Source organism: Bacillus rossius (assembly GCF_032445375.1).
Source record: "Bacillus rossius redtenbacheri isolate Brsri chromosome 4 unlocalized genomic scaffold, Brsri_v3 Brsri_v3_scf4_2, whole genome shotgun sequence".
Lineage (NCBI taxonomy): Eukaryota > Metazoa > Arthropoda > Insecta > Phasmatodea > Bacillidae > Bacillus > Bacillus rossius.
Genome location: NW_026962011.1, coordinates 33,872,991 through 33,891,174, shown reverse-complemented (window position 1 = coordinate 33,891,174; position 18,184 = coordinate 33,872,991). Strand labels below are relative to the sequence as shown.

The window sequence follows — 18,184 nt, the reverse complement described above, 5'->3', positions numbered from 1 at the left end:
TTTCGCCAATCCACGAGGTTAGTATACTTTCATACTATATCCTTTATTTCACAGCTCTTGTAACTGAACACTTAACTATTCTCAGTGAGACATAACTTATTATTTCATCTGAAACATAACTGTTGAACTGCACATCAATCTTGGATTACATCGTCTCAGTCAAATTAATCTAAGCTGCATACAATCTACGCTGACGTTTCGTGTTAACATGTCATGTCAGATCCGGGCAGTGTTCACGTAGTCCTGTTGTTTCCTTGTGTCGTCTGACAATGTGTCAATACTTTTCAGGGTGCATCATTTGTGAAATAGTTGAAATGGCTGAAAGTGTTAACTTCTAGACAAACTTTATGACTTGATGAAGAGGAAGAATGTGTTGCAGCAGTAATATGTCACAAAGGACAGCATTCATTGTCTAGGTATTCCAAGAAAAGTATGTGAGGAAGTGAAATTCAGGAATTCAAACATCAGCATGTGTGTAGTTTGAGCAAGCCGGAGTCTGTCGGGCATCGCACAAACCCGCGCATTTCATTAAAATTATATTCGAAACTGCATAAAAGACGTGTCTCACTCCATACCACATCCCTTGGTTTGATTCAGTGGCATCATCTTCAAACACTACTCTTCTGTGTGTTGCATTTATCCTTACAATATCATCATCGATCATCCTACCCTTGTGCATGACGTTTCCCATTATGATGACATCATCAAGCGCCCCACTCCTGCATTGCATTTTTTGTTACAGTGGAATCACCATATTAATTTTGTCTTCTGGAGGATACCAAATTGTTTTCGTCTACAGAAGATACCCAAATTGATATCTGCAAGATGTCACCATTTTTGTTTCTTGTGTTAGTTTCTAAAATAGGCTATGTCAGTGTTGCTCTTCCTCATGCATGTAAGATTGAATTATTTCCTTATAGACCAAAAATATAAAAAAAAAATTAAAAAATCCTCAATCGTTTCAAAATCCTTACACATTTTGTTCTTGATGATTCTACCATATTTTTTCTTAAAGACATAATATAATATATGCGTAGTATAAGATATATCAAATTAAATGTATCAATGTTGCGGATTCATGCTTACGTTTATTTTAAAGTAATAAAACTTTTTAATTTAATAACACTGAGCAAATGAATAACTTTTCTTCCAACAAATTAATTTATGTATTTTATTGTTTACTCCATCCTAGACGTCACAACAGCTTATACAAAGGGCACAAAAAAATTTTCAGTCTCCTCACTCACAATAAACATTTTATTAATTGCTCTTCTAAGCAGGAACGTGTTCGCATATTTGTGCCACATTCTGGCGTCTGCCTTAAAATTGATGCCGGCCCATCACCTTCTATGACGCCCAGCGCACAAGTTTGTCTTCACACACGTTGCCAGGTTCTCCTTGGCCCGAAGGTAGTACTGGCCCCGGCGGAGAAGGTGATCGAGAAGTGGCTACTGCGTGGCACACTGACTGGCCCGACGTACCATCTCACTCAGGGCCAGTGGCGTAGCCAGGATTTGTGTATGGGGGGTGTTAAGAAGCATGGCCCCCCCGTATTAAAGCGGGGGTCCAGGGGTCCTCCCCCGGGAAAATTTGGATTTTAAGGTGTAAAATAGTGCTATTTTAGCAGTTTCCGGTACTTAAATTTAAATATTGTAATGGTAAAATTTTTATTAATTTTAATACGAAATTTGTTTGAGTGATGAATAAGAAATTAATTAAAGATTTGTTGTTTAGGGGGGGGGGGGGTGGAAATCCCTAACCCCCCCCCCCCTGGCTACGCCCCTGCTCAGGGCCACCACGAAGGTAAGGGGAGTCGGAGAAGGTGGTGAACCCATGCGGCACATTTGCTCTCGCGGTGCTTCGAGACCCGACAGGGGCAGTGCCGGGGAAACAAACATCTTCTTCTGCTCTCCCGCACAGGCATGCAGTGCAACAAGTGGTGACAGGTGCCGTTCCCGGCCATGGCAGGAATTTTGAGGTTGTGCTGTGCTGTCGTTTTGGGTGACACTACAAAAGCTCTTCAATCCCGCACGACATGTCCGCACAGTTTGAACACATATTACAATTCCTTTTCTTTTTTTTAATGCATAGTGTCAGGGATACATGTGCTGTAGATAGATGGTCAATTAAACCAATTACTAAAATTACAAATTTATTTTACAAGTCATTAAAAAAAATCATACGTACCTACCCACACAAGGAACTGACTCCGGTCCGGCTGCCTCCCCGTCAAAGCTATCAAGTTTTTTGAGGAATGGGTCTCGGGGTTTGGGTTCGGCCAAGTGGCGGGAGGCAGGGACGTGTCCGTAGAGGTGATCCTTGGACTGTTTAGGCCACCCAAGATGCCTAGCACTACAAATGATACACTCCGCTACGTGAAGTGTGTTTTTTTTTATTCCTTTATCAGACTTTACATGGCGCTATCCATCCCCTGGCCGCGACTGTTCTGGGCTAGTGAGCTCTGTGCGTGTACAGCTGTTCGGTGATGACCCCGCTTATAATGGTGAGAGGGGGAGTTTGAAGAGAACAATACGTGGAGGATGTTGCTGCTGTGATGGCGCTAGGTGCGCGACGGCTGCTAAGACCTGCGCGGTGACGCACGGCCGGTGGTGGTCGTAACTCACGCTCTAGATGAGGCTGCGGAATTGGCGCGAAGACGACCAGCCTCCCCGAGCTCCCGGTGGATACTGACTCGCTCGTGTAGCACGGCGCTACAGCAGGCCTGCTAATTGCGCGCCAGAAGCGCAGCGCGCGGGGAACAGACGCGGCCAAGTTTAGGACATATTCGCACGTTGAACAATTGCATTAAATAAGTAAAAACGTTTGACGAATTATACATTACATAGTTTATGTCTGAGGGAGAAAACATGTGCCCTTGAATGCTATAGTCCGGCGGAAGCACATTTCCACACCCGGCGGAGTGCTTCCGCCGATGTGGCCGGTAGTGGTGCTAGCTGGTGGGTCGTTCGGTGCACTCGCACTCTTTGCACCATGTTGCACGCGTGGGCGTGTTCGTGGCACACGGCTTTGAGAGGCGTCGGAGAGGCATCGCGGCCTGTGCGACTAAGAGGCGCACTATCGGCTGGCGTCGTTAAACTTCTATGAGTATTTGGTATTAAAATATTGTACAATATATCTGCAATAACGAGTATGTATCGAAAGGAAAATTCAGTTAAATTATGTAGCTCTCAATTTTCATACACGGCACAAACAATACGTAAATTTATCTATGCCTCTATTTATAAAACCATTTCACAAGGATCTTTAGAATGTTTACTTCCAAAAATTGTAGTTACTTTCCTATAAAATTAAAAACAATAAAATAAATAAAATTGTGCATGTACATATGTACCTACGCTCGGTAGAAGATATACTTACGTACTGGCGTAATAAAAAAAAACTAACTTTAATTTTGCATGCAAATAATTAATATAAATAAAATAATAAAAGAACTGGATGCATACAAAAACGGACGGTAAAGTATAAATTCAATCAAATTTAAAAATTTAAATAAATTCTGTCGTCGTCCCGCTCGCCCTCCCTCGTGGTTCGATGCCCGGTTGCTCAGTTGTACTAGGTAGAGTGGGGTGCGGCCAGTGTGGCCAAGGAGGGACAAGCTAAGACATAATTATTCACCACCAGTCTGTGACGAACACCCGATTTGTTAATACAGGACCCTGTAGATGGGGCTGTCCCAGCCTCCGTCTGCGACAGTCTAAGTTTCGCGCGCGGCGACACTAGGGTTCTTCTCCTGACCGGATACTCGGCGTTACGTTCAGGCTAATCTGCACCGTACTATGTCCGATATAGTTCGGAGACACCGTGAAATGAGGCGCGACACTGACACACTATCCTACAAGCTATTGTATACAGACCTAAATGCCCCGCAAGATATCATGTACAACGCAAATGCTCCTAATCCCCGCCGCATTAAATATGAACAAGTTGAGATTCGGATACTGACTCCATCCAAGCTGCCGCTATTCCTGCGTCGCGACGCCGACGTCCGCTTACAGCTGGTTGGCTCGAAGCTCAGCGACCGTCTCGAGGCACGACTCCTCTCGTGACGCGACCGCTCCTCGTGCCCGCCTGGCAACGACTAACTCCCAGGGTGTCCACAAGGAAAAAAAAAAATATTTCGTACCAATTTAGGCGAGAAAAAAGTTACTAGATTTGTAAAAAAAAAGTACTAAATTATAATTTGTTATGGTTTTAACGATTTAGGAAGTTAGTATGACATTGCAATGCTCTAACTTAAATATCACACCACACTCACACATACATTCCATAGTTTTTAAAAATAATTACGCTTAATAATAAAACATATTGGAGTTACTGTAATATTATTATATTAAAGAAAAAAAGTACTAGATCCGAGCGTAAATGTACTAGACCACTAAAAAATTTATAAAAGTACTAGATCTAGTACGAAAGTACTAGCTGTGGACACCCTGCTAACTCCCCTCCGCGCGGCGGTTCATCCCTTCCCCTTCCCCTTCCCCTTCCCCTTCCCCGCGTCAAGCACCGACCCTGACGTGTCGCAGACGGGTGTGACGTAGTCGCCCATTGAACAATGATAGAAACAAAACACAAACACCTCAAACGATAAAATTAAATAATTACAATTAAATAATGTTAATAAATAATTAAGAGGTTTGTCCTTCTGTAAACACAGCGTCCATTCCTTCAAGGAAGTTCGTCTTTTACCGTTAATTCCCCTGGCGCGCGAATCTCACTCGCCCCCCCCCCCCCCCCCGTCCTAGCCACACTGCACTATTCGGCGCACACACGACACAGGGCAGGAGAAGTCGTTGGCGTGGCATAACGTCGACACTTGGGTCGACGTCAATACATGTGTGTAAAATGAATTATTTAATTTAGTAAAATAGGTAATCGAGATAAATTTTAATTATAAATAAGATCAATTAAAAAGGTATGCTGAATATTTATACAAGTGATTAATTTCATTATTTATTAATAATAATGTAACAATTTATAATGCAAATGTATTATACTTACGGGAACATAACCTCACTAACACTCCCATGAAAATGGCCAATAGACTAGGTACTAATTATATTTGAAAAAATGTGTAAACATAATTAATATATCTAATATTCAAAATAAATGTTTATAATGACATGGACCGCCATTAGTAGTCATAAATGGCGAGTCTGGGGCAATGTTATTCTTATGGGACTACGATATTTGGTGGTGGCTTGCCAGTCGTAAGGATTCGACCATGTTCAGGCTTTGTCCGTCACTTGTTGCCTATGATCGGGACTCCGGCGGCCATCTTGGATGATGACTTCAGTCCACCATCTTGGAACCTACTATTTTGAAATTTTGTAATTAAGCTAGAAATTCGGAGGAAAAAAAAATCAAAAATTCATCAAAAAATCTCTTATTTAATTTATGATTGATTAAATTGATTTTCATCCTGGGTTAGATACATTCTCAATGAAGAAAAAAAAGCCATTCGTGTCAATTGGTGGCCATGCACATCAGTCGGTTGACCATGCACATAGGTACGTCCAGAAGATTGGCTAAGCACATCCAGTCTGTGGCTAGGCATGTAATCAGTGGCCACGCACATCTCGTTGATGTCTAGGAACATCAGATAGGTTTGCCAGATACATCTAGCAGGTTGGTCAGTATAACACGACCAGTTGGGGGCAGGCACATACAGTCAGTAGTCAAGCGACCTTATTTTCGATACTTAGACAAAAAAAAAACAGGATCTGTTAGTATAGAACCCGAGCCGGCAGATTGCCAGGCCATGCGCCTGACAACTACCCCACGACTCAGATTTGATAAGATTTTAAAACATATTCTTGAAGTAACATTTAAACTTAACTAACAAATTCGGAAAATATTTAAGGAATTGGTACAGATTACGCAGTTACCAAGCACCCAAACGAATTAAAAAAAAATAGTAGGTAATCTGGGAAAAAATTAAACGGAATTAGTAATATTTTATACGAAACTCTCATTTAACACAATGTTAATGATGGGTTCAACTACTACTAGCACCTTTAGTTCGCAGGCTGCCGCGAGCTTCACTAAGCGGACTAAGAATGAAGGTAAGTTGCCAGACCTATTTATATGACCGTAGTCGTCACTGTATTTTTGCAAGGATTCTGACAATTTATAAAAAGAAGTGTCACAAGTTCGATAGATAACATTTTAGCATTCATTGCCGCCGCGTTTCCCGCGAAATTAACATATTTTTGTAAACATACTCTATATTATGTTACCTCTATGGTTACTAAATATTTATGATATTATTTCGTCTTTCTTTGCGAAGCTAAGAGCAACATTTACTATCCAGAAAAAAATGTGGGTCAATTATTTTATATTGTTTAAGCTGATCCTCGAATTTCCAGGAAATGTGGCATTTTATCCAGGTGAACCGTTTTTAACAAGAAAATTGCTACAAGTCCCTATAAGTGCAGCCAATCGTACTGAATTGCAACAACAACATAATATTTTGGCCACCTATAGAAGTGAGTACCTACTGTAATTCATACTGTTTACAAACATGGATAGCACTTAAAAATGCATTTCTCATTTTACTTACCTACGTTCGATCACATAACAGTATAATATACTCTTAATGACGTCATTAAAAGTATGTTTCACATTCATGGGGTAGTAGTGTTCGTGAAACTTGTTTTAATACAAGTGAAAAACAAACGCAGTACAAACATGTCAGCGAGTCCAAATGTCTTAAAACTCTTTTTCACTATTGGCACATAAAAATCAAGAAAATAAAAACCACATTTCATGTGTGTTAGTACAGGCAGATCACCATATCTACATAGTCAAATTTTGTTTCTGATTCAAATAAATCATAAGTAGTATAGAATAGGGGCTCCGGGCACAGGCTCCAGGCACTGGAGCCGGGAGCCGAGCCACATGCCTGATTCTGACGATAGATGCGGCGCAAGCGTACAGTGAGCGTAACGGGACAAGTAGTACCTTTACCTTGACCCCGGCGGCCTTTTTGGATCCGCCATCTTGGATCCGCCATTTTGGATGACGTATTTTGTTTTTTTGTACATGCCGGCATTTTGTTTTCTACCATTTTGTATTAATACGTCACCGTTGCAATTTCCGTTACGGCCGCCATCTTTACCTTTTTTAGTACCCGATTTTAATCAAAAAAAATTTATATTTATAAAAAAAATTAATTAATAAAATTTTAATCAAAAATATTTAAAAACATACATTTATGGCATGGAGCTCGGAGTCCTCGGTTCGAACCCGACGAGTGCAAAAATAAATAAAAATGGTGACCATTCCTTCCCTCACTGTGGCTGCTGGCAGACTGACCCTAGCCACTTGTTTCATAGCATATATATCATCACCTAGTATGACGTCATGTTAGCCATCTTGAAATGTGGACGCCATCTTGGAAATCTTTATTTATTATCCGATTTTAATGAAAAAAATTCAAAATTCATCAAAAAATTAACTTATTAGAATTCTGATTGATTAGATCGATTTCCGTCCTTGGTTCGAAACAGCCAAGACCAAAAAACCCATAAGATCCTTCCTCCACAGAAGCCACCTACAGACTAACCTACCACCAATACCAAGGTATATATCATCAGCTGGCATGACATCATGTCAGCCATCTTGTCTTTGTCTGCTGGAGACCGTCATCTTGTTTTCGTCTGCTAGAGTGTGCTGATACCATGTTGGAATAATTTTCTGTTCACCATACCTTTGTCCTCGACTGTTGGCATTGAACTTTGACATTGACCTTGAACTTTGACATTGACCTTGAAATTTGACCTTGGAATTTGACCTTGATCTTGGAATATGACATTGACCCTGAAATTTAATTTGACCTTGATATTTGACTTTGACCTTGACGATCATCATGGAACCGACATTTTATGTTCAGTATATGCTACCAGGAGCTACTGCCTGCTAGTGGCCATTGCCACCATCTTGTTTTCGTCTGCTGGAGGACACCATCTTGTGTGTGTACTCATCTTACCATCATGCTAGTTTTATTCTAACCCGCTACAGTGCAGTAATCATTTATTATTACTGAGGTGCCAGCCATCTTGAAATTTGGGCACCATCTTGAAATCATGTAATTATTTAGCTAGAAATGCGGGAAAACTAGTAAATATTCAGTCACTACATTTTGTACTACGCGCAATCAACATAAAGGAAGCACCGTCAACAAAAAGGAAGCACATTTTGGAAGCACCGTCAACGAAACGGCAGCACATTTGGAAGCACCGCCAACGAAAAGGCAGCACATTTGGAAGCACCGTCAACGAAAAGGCAGCACATTTGTCATTGGCTCCAATATTCATTGGCTCCAACTGCTCCAAATGCTCCAAAAGGCTACAAATGATCCAAAAGGCTCCAAATGCTCCAAATGCTCCTAAAGGCTCCAACAGTCCTTTGGCTCCAATATTACAAAAAATGCATAAAATTCTGGCTTGTGAACTTCTCATTGATGAGCAAAGATAGAGTTCTAGTTCAAGCCAGAATTTTATGTATTTTTTGTAATTTTTTTATTTTTAATTTTTAATTTTTTTTAATGTTATGTTATCAAATAAAATGTGTGGCGGTTTTCTCCGTGTGCTCCCGATTATCCATGTCAATATTATGATGGTTTTCTCCGTGTTCTCCTGATGATTCTTGCCAATATTATGATGGTTTTCTCCGTGAGCTCCTGATTATTCTTAACAATATTTTGATGGTTTCGGTCAAAGGTCAAGATCACACCCATCCAATATGGCCGCCGTGACGTCACAATCCAAGATGGCGGACCGTGAGAAATCTGAGAAGCACTAACAGGAAGGACGAACTTCCTTCTCCTTGGAGTCTAGCGAAGCCATACTTATTTTGTGATCAATAGTGAGCATTCCGCATCCCGCATAAAAGAAATAAATATTATTTACCTGCAAGCAACACGTGATGTCATCTGTTGTTGAAAAGCGGAACTACTTGCAACAAGTACCTTTGCATGAGATAAATTAACTCTCACCACTGAATGGTACTATTGTAGTCAGTTAGAGTCATGAAGTTTCGTAGCCACGCGGCCAATTAGTCATGCAGTCTCGTAACCATGCGTTCTGGAAGCTTCGTAGTCCTATAGCCTCGCGATCACGTAACCTTGAAGACTCGCAATCGCATAGTCTCGTAACCTCATGGCTCGTAGTATCGTAGTCATGATACATCGGAGCCTCGTAGAATTGTAGCTACGTAGCCAAGTAGCCTCGTAGACTTGTAGCTACGTAAACAAGTAGTCATGTAATCTAATAACATAATGCTGCTGGAGTAGTTGGAGCAAAAGATAAAATTCCGTCGAAGACAGATGCGGCAATTGGAGCCTTGTAGACGAGTAGCTTCGTAGTAAAGTACTCATGCAGACTTGTAGTCCTGTATCCTCGCAGTCACGTAAACTTGTGTTCTAGAAGCTTCGTAGCACTGTAGCCTCGCAGACTCGTAAACTTGAAGATTCGTAGTCACGTAATCTCGTAACCTCATGGCTCGTAGTCGCGTAGTCATGATGCTTTGGGACCTCGTAGAATTGTAGCTACGTAGCCAAGTAGCCTCGTAAACTTGTAGCTACGTAAACAAGTAGTCATGTAATCTTATAAAATAATGCTGCTGGAGTAGTTGGAGCTTTATACACTCGAAGACACTCTTGTAGACACGTAGAATTGAAGCTTTGTATCCAAGTGGTCTTGTAGCCATGTCACCTTGCAGACATTTGGAGCCGAGTAGACTTGTATCCTTGCAGCTTGAAAGACATGTAGTTTCGTAGCCATGTATAACTCGTAACCAGCTAGATCCTTTTAGACTTGTAGCCTTGTGGCCTTTTAGTCTCTTAGACTCGTAGAATTCTAGCCAAATATATTTGGAGCTGATGAGACAAAAGGCAGTTGGAGCCAATGACTGTAGGAGCCAATGACTGATGGAGTCACTAGACTGATGGAGCCAATGACTATTGGAGCCAACGAATATTGGAGCCAATTAATATTGGAGCCAATGAATATTGGAGCCAATGAATATTGGAGCCAATGAATATTGGAGCCAATGACTATTGGAGCCAATTACTATTGCAGCCAAAATACTGTTGGAGCCTTTTGGAGCCTTTGGAGCCTTTTGGAGCATTTGGAGCATTTTGGAGCGGTTGGAGCCTTTTGGAGCATTTGGAGCCATTTGGAGCATTTTGGAGCGGTTGGAGCATTTGGAGCTATGGAGCATTTGGAGCATTTGTAGCCTTTTGGAGCAATTGGAGCAATTTGAGCCAATGAATATTGGAGCCAATGAACATTGGAGCCAATGGATATTGGAGCCAATGGATATTGGAGCCAATGAATATTGGAGCCAATGACAAATGTGCTGCCTTTTCGTTGACGGTGCTTCCAAATGTGCTGCCTTTTCGTTGGCGGTGCTTCCAAATGTGCTGCCGTTTCGTTGACGGTGCTTCCAAAATGTGCTTCCTTTTTGTTGACGGTGCTACCTTTTTGTTGATTGCGCGTAGTACAAAATGTAGTGACTGAATATTTACTAGTTTAAAACCTCTTTTTGTTACTAAAATATTTTTCAAGGTCACTTGGTCCTTTAGTATGTATAAAAATGTCACGATGGACTAATTGAATATAATTAGCTAACGGCGAAGGTCATGCGGTCTGAAATGACTAGCCTATACATCTGATATTGTCATGACTCGGTCTCATGGTCCGAAGACAATTGGCCTGTATGTGTGGCTTCGTACATGAACGATTTGTAGGTAATTCAGATTATCTAAAAATGAGACTTTCATGTTAGGCTATACGGCACTGTATTTAATTCGATGGTCAGGTATATTGTCTTGAGTTGTTTTTCGTAGAGTGAATGATTAATAAATTCCACGAAAGGTAATGTAAAACAGAATATAAAATTTATTTAATATTTAGTTACACCTGTCACTTCCCAAGAATCTAACCAAGGACAGGAACTGATCTAATGAATTTGTATATTAATAATTGATTTTTTCGGTGAATTTTGGATTTTTTCCCGCATTTCTAGCTAAATAATTACATGATTTCAAGATGGTGCCCAAATTTCAAGATGGCTGGCACCTCAGTAATAATAAATGATTACTGCACTGTAGCGGGTTAGAATAAAACTAGCATGATGGTAAGATGAGTACATACACAATATGGTGTCCTCCAGCAGACGAAAACAAGATGGTGGCAATGACCACTAGTAGGCGGTAGCTCCTGGTAGCATATACTGAACATAAAATGTCGGATCCATGATGATCGTCAAGGTCAAAGTCAAAGATCAAGGTCAAAATTAAATTTCAGGGTCAATGTCAAATTCCAAGATCAAGGTCAAATTCCAAGGTCAAGGTCAAAGTTCAAGGTCAAGGTCAAAGTTCAAGGTCAATGTCAAAGTTCAATGCCAACAGTCGAGGACAAAGGTATGGTGAACAGAAAATTATACTAACATGGTATCAGCACACTCTAGCAGACGAAAACAAGATGACGGTCTCCAGAGGACGAAGACAAGATGGCTGACATGACGTCATACCAGCTGACGATATATACTTTGGTATTGGTGGTAGGTTAGTCTGTAGGTGGCTTCTGTGGAGGAAGGATCTTATGGGTTTTTTGGTCTTGGCTGTTTCGAACCAAGGACGGAAATCGATCTAATCAATCAGAATTCTAATAAGTTAATTTTTTGATGAATTTTGGATTTTTTTCATTAAAAACGGATAATAAATAAAGATTTGCAAGATTGCGTCCAAATTTCAAGATGGCTGACATGACGTCATACTAGGTGATGATATATATGCTATGAAACAAGTGGCTGGGGTCAGTCTGCCAGCAGCCACAGTGAGGGAAGGATTGGTCGCCATTTTTATTTATTTTTGCACTCGTCGGGTTCTAACCGAGGACTCCGAGCTCCATGCCGTAAATGTATGTTTTTAAATATTTTTTATTAAAATTTTATTAATTAATTTTTTTTATAAATATAAATTTTTTTGATTAAAATCGGATAATAAAAAATTTAAAGATGGCGGCGGTAACGGAAATTGCAACGGTGACGTATTAATTCAAAATGGCGGAAAACAAAATGCCGGAATGTACAAAAAACAAAATACGTCATCCAAAATGGCGGATATAAGATGGCGGATCCAAAAAGACCGCCTGGGTCAAGGTAAAGGTCAAAGGTCAAGGTCACGGTACTACTTGTCCCGTTACGCTGTGTCCCGTTACGCTCATTGTACGCTTGCGCCACATCTATCGTCAGAATCAGAGATGTGGCTCGGCTCCCGGCTCCAGCGCCTGGAGCCTGTGCCCGGAGCCACTATTCTATACTACTATCATAAGTTTTAAAAACATTTTAAATGGTCGTAAAAAGTAACAAATAGCAATAAATTGATAAAAAAATCTTTTTAAATTGGGCTCATAGTTTTTTTAATTGGTTGATTAAATATCGGCGAACACTCTCCTTTGTAAACAATGTTTTGTATGACACAGTTGGTTGCCATGAGGTAACATCTGCTGCTACAAACGCAACACAGTTGTTTCAGTTGGCCAGCGTGCGTGGACCTACTGTTGTTTCCAGACGGGAAGCACACGGCCGTGCTGTCCATCATGCTCATGATGGGCGTGTGCAACGTGGTGGGGGACCTCGTGCGCCACATATCGATACCGTACCCGATACTGTTCATGGCGGGCGGAGGGCTGCTGGGCTGGTACTCCGACATCAGCCGGCAGGTCGAAGACTTCCTGCAGGTCACCGGAGTGCATCCCAGGGTGCTGCTGATGATATTCCTGCCGGCGTTCGTCTTCAGGACCGCTTACAACATCGACACGCGGCTCTTTACCATCTGCTTGTGGCAGGTAGTTACCATGTCCGAGTGCCGACACCCAGTGGCGCGGCCAGGGGGGGGGGGGGGGGTGTTAGGGGTTCTAACCCCCCCTCCCCCCCGCCCTTAGCCCTCATTTTTTTTTCTTATCTGAAAGCAGGTTAGCTAGAAGCCTGGGTGTCTTACTGCTATCACCGGCCACTGTACTGGAGGGGAAGAGTAAGCGAGCCCTAACGATTCTTCTTCTCTTCCCCTACCCCCTGGTTCGCGAGCAGAAGCTATAAGGTTGTGACGCCGTGACGGGTCCCAAGTTTTCAAATATCTTACACCTATTGTATTTAACCAGCGCGGTAATTATAAGCAGGTGGTGAGTGGGTAATTCTTCAAGCTAAAGCTAATTGTTTCCAGGAATAGGCCAGTTCTGCCGAAACCCAACCATTTTTATTCCTTTTTTTTTTGTATTGTCGAGCTTCGAGCATGATTTATGATTTTGAGTGGACGTGGACAAGGCACTTGAATTGATTAAAATATCTTTAATTAATTTCTTACTTCATCACTCAAGCATTTTTTTATTAAAAAATTAATAACATTTTTACCATTACAATATTTAAAGTTAAGTATCGAAAACTGCTCAAATAGCACTATTTTACACCTTAAAATCCAAATTTTTTCGGGGGAGGACCCCCGGACCTCCCGCTTCAATAGGGAGGGGGGGGGGGGGACCATGCTTCTTAACCCCCCCATACACAAATCCTGGCTACGCTACTGCGGACACCGCAGAAACTGTCCCAGCTGCTACCACTGCCGAGACATCACGCCTAGAGTTCCCAAGTGCGCTTGCAGTGTAGCGTACATCCACTAGGATGTGCGTGGTTTCGTATTCTGTACTTTTCAAACACATAAGTGTTTGCTTAAATGTTAACAACGATACCTTAAACAGATTTTAAAAAAAATCATTTTTCAGAGGCTACACACGTGCCATGTGACTCCGTATAGAGGGACACTCACTCACTGGCGGTAGCTGGAGCATCAGGCAAGCTCCAAACATATAACTCTTCAGGGGATTCTATCATGTTGATTTTTACAGGCTTTTGAGACTACCTGGCACTAGACAACAAGAACCAAGTAGCTACTAAATCAATATGTCCAATACATTAAATCACACTTATTATATTACCAAGTAATTATACAGTTTGTTCATAAAAGAAAACCCTAGTTATAAATTTTAATAGTAATTTGTTGGCTCAAAGTCAAAATTTAAGAGTAACTCAGTTTTAGATAAGCGCATGCGCGAGTACTGCTTTGTTATTTTCTCGCTTGCAGCGCCACCCACGCAAAATGGCGACTCCTGAGCGTAATTTCCCCAATAAGTAGTAAACTTTATTTGGCAACAGCATGGGGCCTCTCCCATTGGCATCTCTTTGTACGAGAGTGGTTGAACGTCGAAGTCCTTGACCGATGGATTGGTCGTAATTATCGAGACAACATAGCTCTTTTTCGCTGGCCTCCACGTTCACCAGACATAACGCCACACGATGTTTTTCCTTTGGGGATTTATAAAAGATCGTGTCTACGTTACGACGCTTACTAAAGATTTACCAGAGTTGAGACAGAGAATTGAAGACATGTTAACCAAAGTGTGGAAATTATTGTAATTTAGGTTGGGTGTATAATAAAGATACCCATATTGAAAAATTGTAAGAAAAACTAGGTTATTTTACCTTCAATTTGATGTATGATTTATTATAAATAGTCTCAATTAAACTGTCATAATATACAATTGAAACTGGGACACTCTTTTATGGACATACTTTATATTCCACACAAATTTTGTTTGTATGAAAGGGATTACGATTGCTACGCCTCGTCTTGATAAAGACGAGAACACACAATACGGACACGCAGCCAGGAATAATCAAAATACGAAAAAAACAAATTCATGCTAAAAATAAAAATGGCTGAATCAGACAGTAACTCCTGATTCACTGGATTCTGGTTATTAAACGAAACAGCAGAGTAAAACAAACCAAAGGTTGACACCTTGTTCCACCCCCACAAATTATATACTTGATCAAAGAACGAAATAATTATTAATTTTCTCAAAAATTGCAAAATGATTGCTGCTGATACAGTAGTTACAATTATTTGTGCATTCATAACTAGAGACCGGAAAAATTCGCGAATTCATTTCGCGATAGGCTAAAATACAAATCATTATACCTCAGTACTGCCTCTGTTATTGGTTCACAACTCACCTGGATGACTCTGGGCCAATGAGAAACACCCAACCGAAGCTTTATCGAATCACAGGCTGCTACGCTGGAACGTCTCACAAGACAGCAGCCAATGAGTGGGTGGCATTTGACCGAGTGTACGTAGAACTAGGGAGTTCATCCTACAGGTCATTGAACCCGCGAATTTTTCCGGTCCTTATTCATAACATTACATACCTACATAAAAAAATGCCCAAACAATACTTACATTGTGTACCAACCTTGCGCATAACGTATTTGCGCGACTAACCAAAAAAATATAAAATTTAAATAACAAAAGATTTAAATTACGCAAAACCAAATGCAACAGATTTGCTAGACTCTAAACTGAGGGATTCTCAGTCAGTGTTGCTGTTACGAGGTTTCGCGTAAGCGCGACTTCCGACACATGCAGGTCTAGTTCAATAGTGGCTTCAGGTTGACTTTTCGGGAGGGGCTATCGCACAAAGAAATGGGTATACCTTGTTGCAGTCTAGTAGGCGTTCAGATTTTTTTCGCAAAAATTTCCTGCCCCTAACCATTACTAGAGACCGGAAAAATTCGCGAATTCATTTAGCGATAGGCTAAAACACAAATAGTTATACCTCAGTACTGCCACTGCTATTGGCTCGCAACTCACTTGGATGACTCTGGGCCAATTAGAAACACCAAACCAAAGCTTTATCGAATCACAGGCTACTACGTTGGGACGTTCGTCTCACAAGACAGCAGCCAATGCGTGGCTGACATTTGACCGAGTGTACGTATAACTATGGAGTTCATCCTACAGGGCATTGAACCCGCGAATTTTTCCGGTCCCTAACCATTACTTATCATTAGGGGCAGGCATTTTTCGCGAAAAGATCTGAACGCCTATTAGACTGCAACAAGGTATACCCGCACCTGTGGTTTCTTCCTTGTGATTGGCGGCCGTCTGCAAGAGAAGTCGTTGTCTTATTTGATCGAGCCACTCAGGACGCATTTACTTCCGCACTGAATCACTGTGATTGGTGTTGTTACAGTCGATTTGTACCTCGGAGAAACTACACCCAGTCACTAAACACAGACTGTGCTACATTGTTTTAACTTTCATCCAGTCTCGAAATATTTTCGCGAAATCTGCATGCCCCTACGTTATCATGAGTTGTATATTTATTTACAATGAACATAAAAAAAACTAAGATGCACGATCGGGCGTTTGGCTCTCTCGTCTGTGAAAAGAAGGCTTGCCAACGTGAGTATTCGGGTCTGTGCAATATAGAATGTACATCATAGGCTTCCCCTGTCCCGTAGTTTCAGCTACGCTCGCGCCTCCTCGCCGCAGCGCCACTGTCCGCTTGGTGAAACACCATCCAGTCCAAGTCCGAGGATGAAGGTTATTTTTTAGCTTTTCAAAACAACTTTAATCTAAAGATAAACCCTGATAATACTACTAAAGCAAAAATATCATAAAAACAAAACCTCATCTACGAAAAGTATTTACAAAGAAATATGCCAAGCTTACTAACTTTATAAATATTTTTTGACGTGACGTCTAATAAATCGATGAACGCCGGCTGCACGCACGAAAAAGTGTCCCGTTACGCACATTATCCCGTTACGCTCATTGTACGCTTGCACCGCATCTATCTCTCTTCCACTCGATTGGAACAACCATCGATTTGACTTTTTCGAGGCACATTAAACTTGAAACACTCCCATTAGTTTCCTACTTTTCTTACCATCGTCCTATCCTTAACAGAATAACACAGATTGGAAGATGTTAAATAGCAAACATGTATAAAGTTATAGTTAAAATAATTTCTTCGTTAAAGTAATAAACATATTTGAATTAATGAGTGCAAATAAAAGTAAATTTATCAATTAAATTGTAGATTTAATTTCACTCCTTCTTTGTATCCATACAAAATAGTGATAATTCAATAAAAATGATTCATTTTTATTCATAAAAGTATGAAATCATTTCATCAATGTTTTGTTATGACTAGAGACCTGCAAAATTCGCGGATTCATTGACCTCTATGATAGACTCCACAGTCCTTTAAATACTCGCGGAAATGACACCTGTTTATTGGCTACTGACGCGTGAGACGTCTTAACTAGACTGTCTGTAATTAGGCACTTTCTTGGTTTAGTGTTTCCCATTGGCTCACAGTTCCCCGGATAAAATGTGGGCCAATCGCAGAAGCGGTAAAAAGGTATAGTTGTTTTGATGCTAGCCTATCGCGAAATGAATCCGCGAATTTTGCATGTCTCTAGTTATGACGTCACGTTAAACTATCGTCCGTAAACCGACTTTACAGACAACCAATTTTTTTTTTGTTATATCAACATATATGTTTTTTTAGAAACGTTCTAAGTGTCAAACCACACCTAAAAACTCTACAATGTACTTAACGGGAACGTGGAACATGGGAATGTGAGCGTTGTAGCACGGAACATCATTGTTTGTAAAATAATACAAAACTATAAATTTGCTTTGATAATACCTCTATTTTATTTGAAGCAATGATTGTACTAAAGCTGCTTTGTTGGCAAAAAAAATTCGAGTCCAGTCAAACAATTAAGAACTGTTATGATGTACTCACTGTATCGTGACGTATTCACCAAACACAAAATAGTTAAAAACATGCGGATAGTCCTACTCCGTAACTCATGTTAAATAAATTATGATTTATTTTTCCAGATTTTACTCGTTGGGATTGTCGGAGTAATGGTATCATCTTTATTAGTGGGAGTTCTTATATTGGTTATATTTAAAAAATACGACTGGTCATTTGAGAACTCATTCTTGTTTGGTGCAATTGTCAGCACCACATATCCTCATGTAACAATTAACATTCTACAAGACAAAGGTTTGTTTGAATTTTTTTATTTAACTATAACGTAGCAATGTAAATTATGCTGTCTTTAATTTTCATCTTACGAGATATTTATTAAAACTGAAGATGTCATCACGATGATAATATTGGATATTCATTGCCAGTATTTGTTTAAAACATGCAAAAGCATAAATTTGAGGCAGCAATATTATTGTATTTTAAGAATTCTCTTAAATATATTCGTGACTACAACAAAAATTACTATCCCT

General features: G+C 40.5%; 1 protein-coding gene across 1 annotated transcript in view; it reads left to right on the top strand.

Annotated features, from left to right (window-relative positions):
• The first annotated feature begins 6,287 nt into the window (after positions 1–6,287).
• LOC134541989 (sodium/hydrogen exchanger 10-like) overlaps positions 6,288–18,184 on the top strand; it is a 90,932-nt gene continuing 79,035 nt past the window's right edge. The window contains exons 1-3 of the mRNA XM_063385765.1: positions 6,288–6,506; positions 12,598–12,875; positions 17,780–17,948. Coding sequence (XP_063241835.1) covers positions 6,338–6,506; positions 12,598–12,875; positions 17,780–17,948 — 616 coding nt within the window. The 5' untranslated portion in view covers positions 6,288–6,337. The remainder of the gene's footprint in view (positions 6,507–12,597; positions 12,876–17,779; positions 17,949–18,184) is intronic.